This window comes from Pelophylax lessonae (assembly GCF_965119305.1).
Source record: "Pelophylax lessonae genome assembly, chromosome: 9".
Classification (NCBI taxonomy): domain Eukaryota; kingdom Metazoa; phylum Chordata; class Amphibia; order Anura; family Ranidae; genus Pelophylax; species Pelophylax lessonae.
In genome coordinates this window covers 52,979,316-52,992,572 of record NC_138776.1, presented here as the reverse complement: position 1 = coordinate 52,992,572, position 13,257 = coordinate 52,979,316, and the positions used below count along the sequence as shown (strand labels likewise).

The following is a 13,257-nucleotide window of genomic DNA, read 5'->3' as shown; positions in this document are numbered from 1 at the left end:
AAGTTCAGTTGGGATTTAAATGACCTTTGCTGACCTACTTTTGCGAAAATGCTAGCTGGCTGGCTGTTATGCTGACTCACTGGCTTACAGTATACATTCACCAACCACTGTATTAGGTACACCTGTTCAACTGCTTGGTAACACAAATTGCTAATCAGCCAATCACATGGCAGCAACTCAATGCATTTAGGCATCTAGGCGTGGTGAAGACGACCTGCTGAAGTTCAAACCGAGCATCAGAATGGAGAAGAAAGGAAATTTAAGTGACTTTGAACGTGGCATGGTTGTTGGTGCCAGACGGGCTGGTCTGGGTATTTCACAAACTGCTGATCTACTGGGATTTTCACGCACAACCATCTCTCGGATTTACAGAGACTGGTCAGAAAAAGGGAAAATATCCAGTGAGCCGCAGTTGTGCGGAGGGAAATGCCTTGTTGATGTCAGAGGAGAATGGGCATAAATGAATGATAGAAAGGCAACAGTAACTCAAATACTGTTATAAGCAAGGTATGCAGCATACCATCTCTGAGCGCACAACACATCCAACCTTGAGGCAGATGGGCTACAGCAGCAGAAAACCACACCGGGTGTCATTCCTGTCAGCTAAAAACAGGAAACTGAGACTACAATTTGCACAGGCTCACCAAAATTGGACAACAGAAGATTGGAAAAATGTTGCCTGGTCTGATGAGGCTCGATTTCAGCTGCGACATTCGGATGGTGGGTCAGAATTTGGCGTAAAACAACATGAAAGAATGGATCCATCCTGCCTTGTATCAACGGCTCAGGCTGGTGGTGGTGTAATGGTGTGGGGGATAATTTCTTGGCACACTTTGGGCCCCTTTTTGGTACCAATTGAGCATTGTTTAAGCGCCACAATCTACCTGAGTATTGTTGCTGACCATGTCCATCCCTTTATGACTACAGTGTACCCATCTTCTGATGGCTCCTTCCAGCAGGATAATGCACCATGTCACAAAGCTCAAATCATCTCACCACTGGTTTCTTCTTCATGACAATGAGGTCACTGTACTCCAATGGCCTCCACAGTCAACACATCTCATCCAATAGAACACCTTTGGGAATCTCCCACGATTGGCATCATGGACGTGCAGTTGACAAATCTGCGTGATGCCATCATGTCACTATGGAGCAAAATCTCTGAGGAATGTTTCCAACACCTTTTAGAATCTATGCTATGAAGAATGGAGGCATTTCTGAAGGTAAAATGGAGTCCAACCCGGTACTAGCAAGGTGTACCTAATAAAGTGGCCGGTGAGTGTATACACAGTCAAAACCTTTTTCTCTGTCGCTCATTGACAGACGTAGTCCTCCTTGATTAATATCAACTCGGGTTATACTGCCCTCTACAGGAGTAGGACTAGACAGGAAAGAAAATGTTCTGGCCACACCTTAGGGGCAGTCCCAGAGGGTATATCCTCTCTCTCTCTGCTACAGCAGTCAGTTTTTTTCTGTCTCGTTAGGAGTAAGGACCTAAGTTCCTTGCTAGGATCTTTTGGTCCTGGCAAGATTTTTTAGAAATACTTTTTTAGGCAGCTTTTCTTCTCCAGTGTTCCTGTGAGATCTTCAAGCAAGTACGCTGAAACTGGGCGACGGGCTGGATGTTGAGATCCAGTGGTCACCCCAGTTCAGCCTACGAGCGCGTGCAGGCCATAGCTCCGAAATGTGTGGGAACCGAGAGCGATCAGACTTTGTCTGATTGCCTGGACCAAGCAGCTCTAGGGCAGCCCGGTTCGGATCCAGTCAGACAATGTCATGGTGAGGACTTAGGTCGATCACCAAGGATTTCACCATCTGTGTCTTCATTAGGGCATCCCGGAGGTGGATCTGTTGGCATATCGGCTCAACAGGAAGGCGCGGAGGTTGGTAACTCGCGCCCGCGATCCTCTAGCGGACGCAGCAGACGCGCTGAACGCCCCGTAGGGGCAGTATCAGCTATTATATGTCTTCCCCCCTCTCAGGTTGCTGCTGAGATTTCTCCGCAGGATAGAGGTGGAGGGAACTCCAGTTATCCTGGAAATTCCGGGCTGGCCTCGTCAAGCCGGGTACGCCGACTTGGGCAGGCTAATCGCGGACGCTCCGTGGAGACTTCCTCTCAGGGAGGATCTGCGGTCTCAAGGACCGATCTTCCATCGTGCTTTACAGTTGCTGGTTTTAATGGCCTGGCCATTGAGACCCAGGTACTGAAGGACAGAGGATTGTCAGCTTCAGTTATTCCTACTTTAATTAAAGCAAGGAAAGCGACTTCCAGCAAAGTCTATTATTGCACATGGAAGACTTATATTGCGTGGTGTGAATCTTTGGGATTTCCCCCACGTACCTATTTGGTGACCCGAATTTTGGCTTTTTTGCAAAAGGGGGTTGAACAGAAACTATCCTTGAGCACCATCAAGGGTCAGGTTTCAGCGTTAGCAATCCTCTTTCAGAAGCCGCTGGCTACTCATTCCTTGGTGCGGAATTTCATCCAGGGGGTGCGGCACTTGGCTCCACCAGTGCGCGCGCCCTTACCGCCCTGGGATCTTAATTTGGTTTTGTCGGTTCTGCAGAAACCTCCCTTTGAAAATATCAGGGAGATTCCCTTGCTTACTTTATCCCAGAAGGTGGCCTTCTTGGTGGCTATCACTTCTGCACGCAGGGTGTCAGAACTGGCTGCATTATCATGCCATTCCCCATATCTAGTGGTTCATAGGGATAAGGTAGTTCTTCATCCAAAGCCATCCTTTCTTCCTAAGGTGGTTTCAGATTTTCATCTGAATGAAGATATTGTGCTACCTTCCTTGTGTCCTAAGCCCAATCATCCTCGGGAATGTGCGTTGCATTCCTTGGATGTAGTTCGGGCAATCAGGGTATACCTGAAGACTACGGAATCGCTCCGTAAAACGGATTCACTTTTTGTGATCACGGATGGCCCCAGAAAGGGGTTGCCTGCATCTGCCGTGACTATCTCCAAATGGATCAGACAGACGGTGGTACAGGCTTATTCTATTAAGGGTCGGAATCCTCCGTTCCCTGTTAAGGCGCACTCCACTCGGGCGCTTAGTGCTTCCTGGGCCTTCCACAATCAGCCGTCAGTGGTCCAGGTTTGCAAGGCGGCTACCTGGTCATCGGTGCATACCTTTACAAAATTGTATAAAGTTGATGTGATGGCATCGGTGGATGCCTCTTTTGGCCGCAAGGTTTTGCAGGCCGCAATTTGAGGAGACCGGTGGTCTACCTCAAGGGTTTTTTTCCGTTGGAATTTCAGTTGAGTCTCATCGTGTGATTGATGAGCCTTTAAGACTTCTAGTTGGCACCGGTTGGGCCTTCTAGATTGGATTTTGATTTTTATCCCACCCCTCATTTGTGGCACTGCTTTGGGACGTCCCGAGTTGATATTAATCAAGGAGGACTACGTCTGTCAATGAGCGACAGAGAAAAATGGATTTTTGTAAGATCTTACCGTAAAATCCTTTTCTCTTAGCTCATTGACAGACGTAGTACCCGCACCTCTGTTTTTGAGTTGGGTTGGGTTAAATTCTCTAAACACTGCTTTGTGACATAACTGACTGCTGTAGCAGAGAGAGAGAGGATATACCCTCTGGGACTGCCCCTAAGGTGTGGCCAGAACGTTTTCTTTCCTGTCTAGTCCTACTCCTGTAGAGGGCAATATAACCCGAGTTGATATTAATCAAGGAGGACTACGTCTGTCAATGAGCTTAAGAGAAAAGGATTTTACGGTAAGATCTTACAAAAATCCATTTTTTTCAGAGCAAAGAAAGGTTTAAAGTATATGCAAACCAGGAGTTACTCCATACACTATATGCATGATAAAAACAAAATACAGATTTTACCATACTGGAGCGGAGTCATCAGATGTCATGTGACTGCCATCCCATTCATATAGGGCTGAGGCTGTGGGTGGAGCTTAGTGGCACCGCTGAAAAGGGTGACAATGCTACTGCAGCATTGGGAGTTGCTGGTTTAGTGTTGTCACCCCCTTACAGGAAATCCAGGAGGCACTGCAGACACTGGCAGGATGGACAGGTAATCAGGGCAAAAAGCTACAAAAAATGATTAAAATCATTAGGCTCCATAGATTCATAATGTAATTCCAATTAATACTTGCAAGAATAAATGTAATTTTTATTTTTTTGAGAGGGGGGGGGAGTTGTTTTTGTTTTGTTTTTTTCCTTGCGGTCTGTGCCCAATCAGAAAAAAACATCTTGTTCTGGAGACACAACAGGGAGTGAGAGGAAATCTCTCCAAGTGATGGTGTCCACGTTAAAAGATTTCTCTTCACTTCCTGTTCCGGTGCCAACTAAAACATTTTTGAATTTTCATTTACTTCCTGTCACAGTGCGGCCCGGGAATATTGAGAAAATGAATATCCCCTGCGGGGACACAGACAGCAATAAAAACCTGTCATATATTCTAACCCTTCCACCCGCCATCCATGTTTGGGCTTTAGTTATACTTTTTCAGTCGGTCAGCTGGAACAAACATGCAGAAAATTAAGTTACAGCCACTAAACAAAATGGTTGTTCCAGGTCATTGATTTAGAACAGGGGTGTCCAAACTCTGGCCATCCAGCTGTTCAGGAACTACAATTCTCATCATGCCCAGTAATGTCTGGGAATGTCAGAGATTTACAATGCCTCATGGGGATTGTAGTTTCTGAACAGCTGGAGGGCCATAGTTTGGACACCCCTGATTTAGAAAGTATTCCAGCAGAAGGATCTGCATGACAGCCAGGCAAGGAGCATATCCTGAAGGAATTGTGGTTGTTTCTCTTAGCACAGATTGTTTTTTAGCCAATGACTTTATTAAATGTAAAATAAATAAATGAAGACTGTGTGCAGTGTGGATTTAATGCCCTCTCCGTGTCCTCTCCGCAGCGTCACCTGGCACCCGAAGTGTTCCAAGAGATCTTTAAGATGACAATACAGGAATTCGACAAGCTGCCGCTTTGGAGACGCAATGAATTGAAGAAGAGGGCCCGGCTTTTCTGAGACGTTTTACCGCCGGAGCCCTTCTGCGGCTGTGTCACTTACAGGAAGCAACCCAATACTCTGCCCCGTGTGATAAGATATACCCTCGAACGGGGCGGTGCTAGTGGGAAAGAGGGCGTGGTGCCACCCTGCCTTCCCACGCTACTCCACATCCTGTCTCTAGGCGTGCCATTGGACAATGGATGGCAGGTGTCCTTAAACTGCCACACTGGCTCACTCTGCCCTCCCCCGCGGATCACTATGCCCTCCCCTGCGGATCCAAATATAGGAAGAGCGTGCAAGTTGCCTGGGGGTGCTTTTTTTTTTTGTGTGTGTGTTTGTGCAAGAGAATTTAACTTTTTGAAGTCGATATAACACTGGGATGTTGTGATCTATAGAGTGGACTGGTCATAGTGCTGATAACAGACATGATTCTAGAGCCGCTTTCCTTAGAAAAGGGGTGACCATTGTTAAACTTGGCTTTAAATTTATCTAGGCCATGCAAGACCTCATATTACTTCTCTAGGTACCTGGTATCCCTCTTCATGGGCCTACATCATCAGGCAAACCATCAGCTGGGCATAGAGCAAGACTTCACGTAGACTTCTGCTCCTCCTGGGAAAAGTGGTACAAATCAGAAACCTCAGATCTAGGGTAGTGGTACAGATCAGGAACAACACTCAAGGGGAACTGTAACAAATGTGGGAACAACAACATTTATAATGAAGGTATACTGGACAGCCACTGAAATATCTAGTGAATACTTAAAATGAACAGACACACCAAGAGCAGTTTTGATAAAAAAAAGCATAAAACAAAACTTTACTGGACATCAAAATACATAAAGCTTCTTTACACATAAGGCCCCATGCACACAGGGAGTTTTTGCAGCTGCTATTAGGAGCTTCAGACATTTTTTTTTTTGCAGCTTAAAAACGCCCCTCCATGTTATTCTATGGCCTCATGCACACACAGGCTTTTAGAAGCTCCAAGTGGCATAGGCGTTTTTAAGCTGCAAAAAAAAAAACCAGGGCCAGCGCATTAATGCCTTAGCGTGGGCCAAGATCATCGGGCCAAACCAATTGTTGGAAAAGAGCAAGACCTTACCCTTAGGTTTGCTCCTCTAGGACAATTGGTTTGGATCAGGAACCTTGGGCATGCGATGGTGGTATGGATCAGGAACAATACTTAAAGGAAACCTTCCTGTATGTATATTTCGAAAATGTGGCCCTGCCACTTTCAGGTCTAAGGGGTCAGCAGCTTTATTTCCCATATGCAATCTTTACAGGTCCTCTTTAGCCATAGAGCTTCAATGATTGAGTTAAGATGCACTAAACTCATTAGTGACACTAGCTGTGCCACTCTTGGATGCGTGGTTGGGTGTGCCTAGTATAAATGTTCCCCCCACTTTGTTTAAAATATTTATTGAAAAAGAACTCCAGATACAGCCAATGTGTTTCGGGGAAAAGGTCCCCCTTCTTTAGGGCTTAAACAACAGTAATAGAATCAGGACAGAGTTCACCAAAAAGCCTAGGACCAGGACCAGGTCCACATACACCATACTTTCACCACGGGTTTATCGCCTTAAAGGAGGATGTACTTTATTTTTATAAATTAGAAAAATGACTATTGGTCCAGGGCTGTCACATAGCTACCAGACTACCACTGTCATCCTTCAGTAAAATACAGAGGAAGCCAAAGTCTGGAGTGCGGTCTTCTCTATGTTCACCTGAAGGTCCCATTGTTATTGATTGGATTGATTTAAGGCCACCATATCTTGTATGTTGTACGTTTTTAATCTTTACTTGATGCACTTGTTCTGAGACAAAGGAATATATCTTATATATCCTGCATTCCTGCCTCCTTGCTTCTATTTATTATCGAGAAAAGTTTTATAAGTTTTCCTGCCTTCCACAGGGTGACCTAGGAGTGACAGGGGCTTTTCTTCAAGAAACTAGGTGCTCTCTTGGGTGCAAAGTCACATATTAAGATATGTTTTAGTTTTTATACTGGACTCTCTAGCTCAGAGGTTGTCAACTATAGGTATAGAGGGCCTCAACTGTGGCCCCTGACATCACCAAAGGGCAACACATAGGGGTCTTTTTATTTAAAAAAAAAAAAAAAAAGTCTACATAGCCATCCATCCAGTGAATATGCATGTAGTTTTTTTTGTGCGAATTGGACAAAAACTATTGTTATTAAAGTTGTTTTCTCTTCCAAAGGAATGCTCTTTTTTATGGGCATTAATAAAATACTACATTATGACCACTAGATGGAGCTGAGGAGCACCGATAATACATCAGCCTTTGTAAGAGGAGATACAATATAACAACTGTAGAGAATGCTAGAGGGAATCAGAAAAAAATGTAACTATTGGCTAGTGTTCTCTAGAATTGTTACGTTGTATGCATTTCTTGAGCTCCTCTGCTCCATTTAGGGGCCATAAATTTAGTATTTAACTACTGCCTATATTAAAAAAAACATTTGTTTAGCAAGGAAAATAACCTACAGAACATTTGTTTTTTACATTTCTATTTTTTTGTATAAATAGACCCCATTATGTTCAGTATATGCAATACTACAGAAGACTGTCTGTGAACCTACCACAGGAGATAGTCAGAGACTGTGGACAATGCTACAGGTGTGGTTAGGGACTGGAAACACCATGTAGGACACAGACAGTGTCTTGGAGCATATTACAAGAGCCTGCAATTGCAGTCCCTTTACAAATCCATGCTCCCAGTAATGATTGCTGGGGTCTGAGGGTCACCCAATAATTTTCAAATCCATCAAATTACCAAATGGGGGGGAGGGGGGCGGTGTTAGAGCTTGAGTGAGCTTGTGTTCAGATTTCTGCACAATGGGGGGTCACAAATTTGCAGATTGTATAGTCAGATTGTCCCATGTGCCCAGATCTATATTCTGTAGTGCTTTTTGTAAGAGAAAAGCTGCAGGTACTTACCCCCCTATCCCTGAACACTTGTGACCTTAGTCAATCAAGTGAGTATGGCTTGTAGTGTTGCACCTTTCCTCTTTGCTATATTTATGGGTTACACTGAAGTGAAAGTGGGAAATAAATAAGCCCCAGGTATTGGTGTCAGTGGGAGTAATAAAAACTACCCCAAACAATGGTGTCAGTACGAGCAATAATTACCCCCGCATTGGTATCATAGGGAGTAAAAAATACCCCCAGCATTGGTATCAGTGGGAGCAATAATTACCCACAGCATTATTGTCAGTGGGAGTAATAATTACCCCCAGTATTGGTATCAGTGGGAGTGATAATTACCCCCAGCATTGGTATCAGTGGGAGTAATAATTACCCCCAGCATTAGTGTCTTTGGGAGTAATAATTACCCCCAGCATTGGTATCAGTGGGAGTATTAATTACCCCCCAGCATTAGTAGTGTCTTTGGGAGTAATAATTACCCCCAGCATTAGTGTCAGTGGGAGTAATAATTACCCCCAGCATTGGTGTCAGTGGGAGTAATAATTACCCCCAGCATTGATATCAGTGGGAGTAATAATTACCCCCAGCATTGGTATCAGTGGAAGTAATAATTACCCCCAGCATTAGTGTCTTTGAGGGTAATAATTACCCCAGCACTGGTATCAGTGGGAGTAATAATTACCCCCATCATTGGTATCAGTGGGAGTAATAATTACCCCCAGCATTGGTGTCAGTGGGAGTAATAATTACCCCCAGCACTGGTGTCAGTGGGAGTAATAATTACCCCCAGCACTGGTCTCAGTGGAAGTAATAAAAATGCCCCATCATTGGTATTAGTGGGAGCAATTACTACCCCTGGCATTGGTGTAATTGGGAGCAATAATTTCCCCCAGTATTGGTGTCAGTGGGAACAATAATTACCCCCAGCAGTGGTGTCAGTAGAAACAATGAACATGCTCTCAGCATTGGTGCCAATGGGAGCAATAATTACACCCCAGCATTGGAGTAATAATTACTCCTAGCATTGGTGTCAGAGGGAACAATAATAACTCCCAGCAGTGGTGTCGGTAGAAGTAATAAAAATGCTCTCAGCATTGGTGTCAGTGAGAGTACATATTACCCCCAGCATTGGTGTCAGTACAAGTAACAAAAAATGCCCCCAGCATTAGAGTCAGTGGGAGCAATAATTACCCCCCAGCATTGGATTCAGTGGGAGCAATAATTACCCCCCAGCAGTGGAGTCAATAGGAGCAATAATTAACCCCCCTGATTTGGTGTCAGTGGGTGTAACTGTAAAATCCAGCATTGGAGTCAGTGGCTGCAATAAAAAACACCCCCCACACTGGTGTCCGTAGCATTACTTTTCAACTCCTGTCCACGTTGGTGGTCAGTGGTAAAATGTAACCCCCACCATTGGTGCTCAGTGGCAGTGAAATGTACCCCTCCCCTCTGCCCCTCTGCTTTGGGGGTCAATGGTAGTGAAATGTTCACCACCCAGAATTGGTGGTTGGGGGCAGAGATATCTACTACCCCCTCCCCCCTTTCACCAACATCGGTGGTCATTGCAGTGAAATGTACACTGCCCGTTTCCCTGTAACGGTGGTCAGTGTTTCCTTACCTGAATCACTGCCAGTCCCAGGGATGACATCAGGCTGCGACTATACTTGTTCTGTTGGGTGGAGATCACATCTACCCGTTAGTATTTCAGTGCCAGGTTCTGCCACTCTGCAAAGTTCAAGTGTCCTGGGTTCTGCGGGACGGTCACTACCGGACAGGGACTCAAATCCTGGAACTGTCCCACAGAATCCGGGACACTAGGCAACTGTGCCAGTGCTGGGAGATGTCCCGACACAGAAAAACCTAACCTTTCAAGCTGATAATCTGATTAAATTCTCTTGCAGTGAGTGGAAATGTGGTTGGAGATTTTTTTTTCCATGAGCTTCTTTTTCTGTATAAATGATGTTTCTGCCGCCCTCCATGGCCCATCTGCGCTGCTCCCGCCAGCCGCACGGACAATCTCTGGGAGCCAGGATGGGGGAAGGGCACTGATCTTTGCACCAATCAGCTTCTCTGATCAGTAACCGCATATAACTGGAGTTTAGGAATTTTCACATATCAAATATATAACAGGAAGAATGTATGAAATAATGTACGTGTGACCCCCTAACCCCCCCACCATAGCAGGAGAGGCGCCAACCGCCAACCACCCCTCAGTATTGAATCCTCACCTGTTATCTGTACAACCTTCATTAAAGAGGAATATTACACTAAACCTGTGTGTGTCCTTCATATAAAACAGATACCGAGAATTACACCCAGCATACAGGACAAGAGAAGTGCTACTGTGCAGAGCCCATACATACAGAATAAGAACAGATACTGAGAATTACACCCAGCATATAGGACAAGAGAAGTGCTACTGTGCAGAGTCCATATATACAGAATAAGGACAGATACTGAGAATTACACCCAGCATACAGGACAAGAGAAGTTGTACTGTGCAGAGTCCATACATACAGAATAAGAAGAGATACTGAGAATGGCACGGTGTGAAATGCCCCCCCAGGGTAGGATATAACTCCTCTTTCATGCACAGAGTTGTTTTCTGTCCGGTCTGATCTCTTTTTCTGTAACTGTCACATTCTTTGCTGTCATACAGTCGGCAGCACTGGGGGGGTCGGTTACTGTCTGCTGCCTCTATAATGGGAGCGCAGTCCATTGTTATCGATCGCTCAGCCATAAGCTCTGCTCTCGGGTTCCTAATGAGGGGAAATCGGGATGAAATAATCCGATAACAATTTATTTCTTTGTGACAAGTGGGCCACGGATGGAGGAAATTGTCCAATATCCTGCTGTGACACCAGAGAGACACGATTGTATCAATTGTAAATACGTTTTCCTCATCCTCTTTATGTCAGCCTACGTTCGGCTTTATCTCTGGAATCATTTTTTTTTTTGTTGCCGTTCTCTGTTCTGTTTTTTATACATTTTTGAAAGTCTCTGTATGCTGACATGACAGGGGGAATACGGAAAAGGAATATATATTGTAATTTTCCTTATCCGGTCCCTTCTCAGGTCAGCATTACACATTACAATCTGATTGTACAATCACTTTACGATTTACCAAAACAATGTAATATGAGGATCTGTTTCATAATCTATCCAATCAATCTATATTCAATCAGCCAAGCTGCTACCCTACACAGTTATTGGTAGATCTAAAGTTGACCACGCATTGTGCAATATGATTGTGCAAATCTCCTTTAGCTCTACCCATATTGTATTGGAAGGACCTGTCTTATTGGATAAATATTGATTGTATAAATCAGGGGTCTCCAAACTTTCTAAACAAAGGGCCGGGCCAGTTTACAGTCATTCAGACTTTGGGGGTGGTGGGGGGCAGACTAGCCATTGGGAGTAGAAAATGTCCTGGCATCAGTAGGAGTACACAAGGCCCATCGTTGGTTTTACTGTGAGGATCTGTGGCCCCATTGTTGGTGTCACTGGGAGGAACCATGGCCCCATTGTTGGTGTCACTGGGAGGAATCGTGACCCCATTGTTGGTGTCACTGGGAGGAACCGTGGCCCCATTGTTGGGTGTCACTGGGAGGAACCGTGGCCCCATTGTTGGTGTCACTGTGAGGAATCATGACACCATTGTTGGTGTCACTGGGAGGAACCATGGCCCCATTGTTGGGGTCACTGGGAGGAACCATTACGCCCATTGTTGGTGTCAATGGGAGAAACCAAGACCCCATTGTTGGTGTCACTGGGAGGAACTGTGACCCCGTTGTTGGTGTCACTGGGAGGAACTGTGACCCCATTGTTGGTGTCACTGGGAGGAACCGTGGCCCCATTGTTGGTGTCACTGTGAGGAATCGTGACCCCATTGTTGGTTTCACTGGGAGGAACCGTGACCCCATTGTTGGTGTCACTGGGAGGAACCATGACCCCATTGTTGGTGTCACTGGGAGGAATCGTGACCCCATTGTTGGTTTCCCTGGGAGGAATTGTGACCCCATTGTTGGTGTCCCTGGGGGGGAACTGTGGCGCCATTGCTGGTGTCACTGGGAGGAATCTTGACCCCATTGTTGGTGTCCCTGGGGGGAACTGTGGCACCATTCTTGGTGTCACTGGGAGGAATCGTGACTCCAATGTTGGTGTCCCTGGGGGGAACTGTGGCGCCATTGTTGGTGTCACTGGGAGGAACCATGACCCCCATTATTGGTGTCACTGGGAGAACCCGAGACCCCATTGTTGGTGTCACTGAGAGGAATCGTGACCCCCATTGTTGGTGTCACTGGGAGGAATCATGACACCATTGTTGGTGTCACTGTGAGGAATTGTGACCCCATTGTTGGTGTCACTGTGAGGAATTGTGACCCCATTGTTGGTGTCACTGGGAGGAACTGTGACCCCATTGTTGGTGTAACTGGGAGGAACTGTGACCCCATTGTTGGTGTCACTGGGAGGAACCATGGCCCCATTGTTGGTGTCACTGGGGGGAACCATGACCCCATTGTTGGTGTCACTGGTAGGTATTGCCACCTCATCCCTTTAAAACAGAACACATATTAATCACACAGGTTCTGTGGCTGATTAAGGTGGTAATTAAACTCACTTGGTGTCTTATCTGTATTATATCAGCCTCAGAACCCGTGTGATTAATATGTGTTCTGTTTTAAAGGGATGAGGTGGCAACCCTAGTCACTGGGGTGTACCATGGCCCCTTTGTTGGGGTCACTGGGGTGTACCATGACCCCATTGATGGTGTCACTGGGGGGATCCATGACCCCATTGTTGGTGTCACTGGGGGGATCCATGACCCCATTGTTGGTGTCACTGGTGTGTACCATGACCCCATTGTTGGTGTCACTGGGAAGAACCATGGCCCCATTGTTGGTGTCACTGGGGTGTACCATGACCCCATTGTTGGTGTCACTGGGAAGAACCATGGCCCCATTGTTGGTGTCACTGGGGGGAACCGTGGCCCCATTGTTGGTGTCACTGGGAAGAACCATGGTCCAATTGTTGGTGTCACTGGGGGGAACCGTGGCCCAATTGTTGGTGTCACTGGGGGGGAACTGTGGCCCCATTGTTGGTGTCACTGGGAGGAACTGTGGCCCCATTGTTGGTGTCACTGGGAGGAACCGTGGCCCTATTGTTGGTGGCACTGGGAGGAACCGTGGCCATATTGTTCATGTCAGTGGATAAAATATTGCCCCAAAGGCCAAATAAAAGCATCAGGCCCCTGGGCCGCAATTTGGAGACCACTGGTATAGACTATGTTCCAAAATCCATCACTTGTGCAGATGCGGT

General features: G+C 46.0%; 1 protein-coding gene across 1 annotated transcript in view; it reads left to right on the top strand.

Moving 5' to 3' along the window:
• Nucleotides 1-5,493, top strand: part of ABLIM1 (actin binding LIM protein 1) — a 415,530-nt gene extending 410,037 nt beyond the window's left edge. The window contains exon 22 of the mRNA XM_082267949.1: nt 4,896-5,493. Within this exon, the coding sequence (XP_082124075.1) occupies nt 4,896-5,009 (114 nt within the window). The 3' untranslated portion in view covers nt 5,010-5,493. The remainder of the gene's footprint in view (nt 1-4,895) is intronic.
• Nucleotides 5,494-13,257: the final 7,764 nt, after the last annotated feature.